Below are 7,050 nucleotides of genomic sequence, written 5' to 3' on the forward strand. Positions count from 1 at the left end.
TTTTTATAATAGATATTTCTCTTGGATTGTCTATTATTCTTTTTCTATGTATTCTGTCATATTCTATGTATTCTACCAAATATATAAAGTGATAGTTAATTGCAAGTAACATGTTTTTAATCATTTTTAGTTTTTGTTATATTTTGTGATAGGAATGGCTGGAAGAATGCGTTGAAGACCTAATATGAATAACTTGAAAAATGAATAAAGTTTGATCATACTCACAATTTTAGAATGTTGTTATTTTTTAAGAATTTTATTCATTTTTGTTGATATTCTTTTAGAATATGTATAATTATATTAAAATGTATAAGACTTTTAATCTGTAAGAATATGTATGAATTTGTATTTAAGTTCGGATGTATAAGAATATATTAGAATGTTGTTATTCTTCAATAATATTCTAATAGAATAAAATTCTGAAATAACATCATTCTAACAAAAAAAAGTATTCTGACAGAATAAAATCGGTTATGTATACAAATTACGTTAGAATTAAAATTAAATTAATTAAAAAAATTCAGATTTTTAAAATTAGGAGAACTAATTATCCCTAAAAATCCGAAAATTTCCTTTTATAAATGTAGTTAATTGTCCAAAATACCCTTTTGTTAAAATTTGGGTGATTATATGGTACATGTTATCCCATTGTAATATCATACACCCTTAAATCATATCCATTGATTAATTTCATCCGTTGGTCCAGATCTGTGCATTCTGGCACACAATAGTTAGTAAAAACAAAATAACCTAAGCCTATATATATATATATATATATATATATATATATATATATATATATATATATATATATATATATATATATATATATAGGGGAGGGTTCAATTGAGAAAAAAAAAAGGTTGAGAATGAGGGAATCATTATCAGCCACTCATTTATTTTTGCCGCAAAAGCCTCCGTCGTACCAGCGGAAATGGGAAATGAATAGACATGTGTTTTCCAACAAAACATATTTCCTTAAACTATGCTAATCTTTATCCTAATATATACAAAAACATAGTTTTTTCGTTTTTTTTTTAAATTTTTAGAAGCTATTTTTACCAAAAAATGATTTTAAATATACCAAATTTCATGATTTTTTATTCTCTACAAATAGACATCCATATTGATATAGTTTTAAGATAAAATAAAAAAATTATTTTTTTTATATTTTCAGCTATCGTTATTCATAAGTGAATAAAAATGCATCAGTTTTTATTACAGTACATTCGTTATTCACTTATGAATAAAAAGTATGATTTATTTTTTTTTACAATTTAAGTATCATTCATATATGAATATAGCATATAATAAACATAGTATATTCATATTTAAATATTGGACGATGTATTCACTTGTGAATATTAACATAGTATATTTACTTGTGAATATTAGATGGTATATTCACTTATGAATATTAAATGATATTTCATATGTGAATATTACATAGTATTACATGGTATATCACATGTGAATATTACATAGTATATTCACTTGTGAATATTAGAGGATATATTCACTTATGAATATTACACAATATATTCACATATGAATATTACAAGGTATATTCACTTGTGAATATATTCACTTATGAATATTAGAAGGTATTTTGACAAATATATATAATTTTTATATGTTATTCACATATGAATAACATACAGACTTGCATATTTGTTTTGTGTTTTTAATAATCATATACTGATTCAGGTGAGAAAACATATTCATATGTGAATATAACGTGGTAATTTAGTTTATGCATTTCATCAAACAGTTAGAGTGCATACAAGTTAACTATTTTAAAAATGTTAAAAACATCAAGTTATCAATTCCAAATCATCATATACTTCCGATTTCGACTTCAGATGCGACATCCTATGTCTGATCGATTTCTCATTTTGATTTTGATTTCCGAAAATCCGATTGGGAACCTGTGAGTACTGATTCTGAGTCCTTCAATGTCGACTGTGACTGCGAGTCCAGAACTCCGATTCCAATTTCATGAACAGCGAAGAAATCTTGATTCCAACTGATTTCGTTTGCGAATCTGGGAAATTCCAGTTCCAAATCCGTTATGAACTTTAACAAATGCTTGCAAGCTACGAACATTCGGAGTATTCAACAAAGAAATCGATGAAATTGATGAATTTGGGTTGCGAATCTGTCTTGAACGGCGAACCTCCCAGCCACGAATATCGATGATTGATTAACACTGGATGACATTGATGATGGTTTAGTTGAAGAAATCTGGATGATTGTTGAAGGTTGGAGGAGAAATTTTGATGATGAACGAACTGTTATCGAATTCTCTATAGTTACGTATTTGAGATTGAAGGTTATTAACATATTTACAAGTTTGTCACCGTGTCTTTTTATGCTTAGATTAAATGAGTGGCTCAGAATGATTCCCCCATTCTCAACCTTTTTTATTTTCTCAATTGAACTCACCTATATATATATATATATATATATATATATATATATATATATATATATATATATATATATATATATATATATATATATATATATATTTGCAATGGTATCAAACCGCACCTAAACCGCCCGCACCGTATCAAACCGCACCGCACCGCATAATGCGGTTTACAACCTTCGAGGTGCGGTTTGCGGTTTCCAAATATTTCAAACCGCACATGCGGTGCGGTTTGCGGTTTTGTCTCTAAACCGCACCGCGCACACCCCTAATATACACCACTCATTATTGGAATGATCATTTCGGCTTTAAACAAAAAATACATAATGTGGTCATTTTAACCAATCTAACAATTTTTTTTTTAAACACACATTATATATTTAATTTATTTTATTTAAAGCTGAAATGATCATTCCAATAATGAAGGTTTTTTTGTTAAATGCATGTTATTTCCAATACCTTCGGTACAATGTGGTCATCTTTTGTAAATATCCCCTAAAAAATTTACCATCTTGATCAAAACTCGTCCTATTTGTCTATTTTGACACCTCTAGTATAAATCCCAATACGTAAATCATTTTTATGCTATGTTTATACACACGTCAATGCAAGTAGATTGGTATCTAACCATAATCATGGTGAGCTAGTGATGATAACTTTTTATGAAACACTTGTGGTCCTCCATAAAATAATTATAAAAAAAAAAAGTAGATTGGTATCTGGTGCATGGATCCTTTTCAAATGAACAATAATTGGATTGGAGAAACAGGATACGATGGTATGGTAATGTAATGGAGCTAATATATAAATATACCATGCCTTCTCATTAAATGTCAATGTCACATACATGTATAATAGATACGACATGGGTCAAATCCATATCATAGGTACTATCACTTGTTTCTTTCTTCTATCTCATACACACAACATGACAAGATTAATTTTTAAAAGTTACTTTTTATGATGAGGAAGAGGAGAAGCCTCCCAGTTTTATTATAAGAAAATAGAAATTGCATAATATGTAAGATAGTAATAGCTATTTTTACCACACGATAATGCAGAAATTCATGATTTTTAAGGTACAATAAAATCCTAGGGATTGAAAACATGAAGATGACATAGAAACATTCGATGGAAAAGAATAGGTAAGCTATAAACTACTCTTCCTTGTACCTCTTTTCAACTTCCTCCATTCTTTGAATCTCCTTGTGGTACTTGCAAACACGATAGACACACCTTCATTGCATTGCATCACAAAAAAAAATTTAATTTAATTGCTAAAACAATAAAAAAAAATAATAATAATAGTTTGGAGCCTAAATCAATAATAAAATAATAGTTTAGTGGTTACGTAGTAAAACAACCATCCACTTACCAGTAAAGAAGACAAGCTGCACAACACAAAATAATATTCCTCTGAGACTTGTATATCTGCAACAACAGTTTATATCATCAATACACAAGTTTAATCCCCTTATTTTTTAGATCAATTTTAACACTTTGGAAACATACAAAAATAATCGAATATTTTTAATATCGTTTATCTAGCAAACACTTGATTTGTGAAAGTGTTTAAATTGGAGAAAACCACAAATCAAATATACTACAGACTAAATGATCAAGATGATAATGCTTATGTCTAACACCACAAGCCATAACATGATACAATATTGACATGATTACTGATCACAACTAGATGAAGGTTCTTTGAAAATTCAACCATTTGGAGAGACTAATCACTTTCATAAACGAAGAACAAATCACAATCATAAGTCCTCTCTACTCTCAAGATCTATCTCAAAGCAAAAGCTTGAAATTGGTACCTGATTGGCTTAATTCCAACCAAATATGTTCGCGAGATGCAATAAATTCTATATAGATGTTAAAAACCCCAAATGAACGATTAGATGTTAGGGTTTAGAAGAACAATTACCGATTTCTCGTATCGATCTCTCTCAGCAGCAGTACAAGCCTCACCAGAACACATCAACCTGTGCTCGTTCTTCCAGTAGATATCTGGAACATCATTAGACATAAAAATTAGATCAATTACGAAAGTAAGAATCAATAGCTAATTAAGAGTGCAGAAGAGATAAAAAGTAAGAAAACCTAGAAGCTGAAAACTAGCGAAGGGGACGATGAACATGGATGGCTGTAAAATGAGAGAAATTAGAGAGACGAGAGTAGACTTCAAAGCCTTGGGAGAAGGCAAAGTTATCAAGACGGCCATGACTGCCTCGGCAGCAACAACATAAGTCAAAATCATCCATTGCAACCCCATTTTTGTTCTCTGCTGTGCTACCCAGTGATCTGAGATCGGTTGTTTGTTCCTGATTTTAGGGTTTTGCAGACCTTACTTGTCGACCAAGGTGGACGAAGAAGGTACTTCGCACGTGTAACGCGGCACCTACAATGAATGTCGATAGACTTTGATAACTTTTTGACAAAACTGTAAAAATGGTCCCTTCAAAAAGTTTGGACTAACATTAGAGGTCTTAACTTTTCATTTTGTTGCAAGTTTGGTCCAATATTTTAACCTTCGTATGTTCTCCCCCGTTAACATATGTTTGACTTGTCAAAGTGAGTGTATTTTGGTCATTCCCTCTTTATTCCTTTTATTTATTTAATAAATGAGAGTATGTATTCCTTTACCGTCTTACGGATGATATCGAGCCTCCTTTGCATTTATAGTCCCTAATTATATGTTAGTGGATCCACTTTTTTTCATCATTGAGTGAGGATCAAGAACCCTAATCCCATTTTCAGGTTGTGAGCTTCGATCAGGCGAGTTTCTCATTGAGTGAGGATCAAGAACCCTATACCAATGTGGAACGTAAGACTATCAAACAAATCATTCAACGCAAGGGTGGCATATGGTACGTATTTTGGTTTTTGCTCACTAAGTTGTATTTTTATGTGCAATCATCCCTTATGAAACTTGTTTTTTGTTCTTGTTTTGAAGATGGACACCTTATACACTGTTTACCATCAAGTTACATCATGGGGGTGAGTTCACAAAGTTTCCAGATATCAACTATATTGATAGAATTGTCGTGTATGTTGTTATGGTGGATATAGAAGAGTTTTCTGTTCATGAAATGGATGCCATCATAAAAGGGTTAGGATACTCAGTTCCTCAAGTTATCTACTATCCTTTTCAACTGCCCAAGGGAGACATGCATTTTGAACTACATGCCCTAGGAAATGATGATGATGTTTGTAAACTTTCCCAATATGTGAAGGAGTATAAAATCATAAGGGTTTACACTGAACATGGTATGAAAATCTTGCTTCACTTTATGCCTCCTAAACCTGTAAAAAAAGAGTTATTATTTTGGAATTAGACGAAATTGAGGAACATGAAACCCTTACAACTAATAATCAAGCCACTGATATACCACATAGTGTGCACCCCCTGTTTTACATAATGGTATGTCAACTTCACCAAACAAGTTGGAATTATAGGCAATGAAGCTGATGTAGCTTTGTCATTATCCCCTGAGTATAATACGAAAAGGGGTTGGATCAAGGACAAAGCTTTGTCATCATGTAGTAAGAAATTGGCCATGGATGATGTTGGTGAAGTTAGGCTTGGTGGGGATAAGGATATTGCAGCTAATGATTTTGATCATGGATTTAATGAATTTAATGAGGCAGTTAATGACTTTGAGATTGGGTTGTACCAACAGATTTTACAGTCTAATTTTGAAGTTGATAAGGTAGTCAATAAAGAGGTCTCCATCTGATATTCGGAGTTTCCTTGGGTTGGCAGGAAATTACCGGAGATTCATTTAGGATTTCTCCAAGATAGTGGTTCCCTTAACACGACTGACGAAGAAGACTGTCACTTTTCGCTGGGGGCCTGAGCAGCAGGCAGCGTTTGAGACCATGAGACAGAGATTGTGCGAGGCACTGATTCTGACCCTGCCAGAGGGTGTTGAGGATTTTGTGGTTTATTGTGGCACGTCTATCACGGGATTGCGCACGTTCTTGATGAAGATGGGTCGTGTTATTGCATACGCTTCGAGGCAGCTGAAGCCTCATGAGGCGAACTATCTGACGCATGATTTGGAGTTGGGGGCTGTGGTTTTTGCCCTCAAGATTTGGCAACATTACCTTTATGGGGTCCGTTGTACTATTTACATGGATCACAAGAGCCTGAGGTACTTGATGGATCAGTCGAATCTGAATATGAGGAAACGTCGGTGGTTGGATGTGGTGAAGGATTATGACTGTGGGATCCTTTACCATCTGGGGAAGGCCAATGTGGTGGTCGATGCTCTCAGCCGCAAGGCGGTCGCGGCTCCGATCAGGTATATCTGCATGAGGATGACAGTGATTACCCCACTATTGAAGCATATTCGAGAGGCTCAGGTCGAAGCTATAAAGGAAGAGCACCGGAAGAGTGAGCGCATTGTGGGTCAGGTGGCTTTCTTCGATTATGATAGTCAGGGTTTATTGACTCTCCATAGGAGAGTCTGGGTTCCTTATTGGGGAGGTGTGCATCAGGTTCTGATGGAGGAGGCGCACAAATCAAGATTCTCAATTCATCCCGGGGCTACAAAGATGTATAGAGATCTTCGTCCTAATTATTGGTGGCCCTGTATGAAGCGGGATGT

At 33.3% G+C, this 7,050-nt stretch overlaps 1 protein-coding gene across 1 annotated transcript; it reads right to left on the reverse strand.

Annotated features, from left to right (window-relative positions):
• Nucleotides 1-3,453: 3,453 nt before the first annotated feature.
• Nucleotides 3,454-4,839, reverse strand: LOC145159104 (uncharacterized). Its single transcript, XM_079078001.1, has 4 exons — nucleotides 4,541-4,839; nucleotides 4,365-4,447; nucleotides 3,807-3,862; nucleotides 3,454-3,667 (listed from the first exon to the last, which is right to left on the reverse strand). The coding sequence occupies exons 1-4, from the start codon at nucleotides 4,710-4,712 to the stop codon at nucleotides 3,589-3,591; spliced, it is 390 nt and encodes a 129-aa protein (XP_078934127.1). The 5' UTR covers nucleotides 4,713-4,839; the 3' UTR covers nucleotides 3,454-3,588.
• Nucleotides 4,840-7,050: the final 2,211 nt, after the last annotated feature.

Source organism: Lactuca virosa, chromosome 2, assembly GCF_052849685.1.
Source record: "Lactuca virosa cultivar CGN04683 chromosome 2, Lactuca_virosa_CGN04683_v6, whole genome shotgun sequence".
In the NCBI taxonomy this organism is placed as follows: Eukaryota; Viridiplantae; Streptophyta; class Magnoliopsida; order Asterales; family Asteraceae; genus Lactuca; species Lactuca virosa.

What these genes read in the sequence shown, in the direction of transcription:
- LOC145159104 (XM_079078001.1), bottom strand. Translation starts at nt 4,712, where the DNA reads ATGGGGTTGCAATGGATGATTTTGACTTATGTTGTTGCTGCCGAGGCA. An exon ending in CGCTAGTTTTCAGCTTCTAG is followed by an intron (nt 4,448 to 4,540) that starts GTTTTCTTACTT and finishes ATGATGTTCCAG; the next exon opens with ATATCTACTGGAAGAACGAG. An exon ending in GCAGCTTGTCTTCTTTACTG is followed by an intron (nt 3,668 to 3,806) that starts GTAAGTGGATGG and finishes AATGCAATGAAG; the next exon opens with GTGTGTCTATCGTGTTTGCA.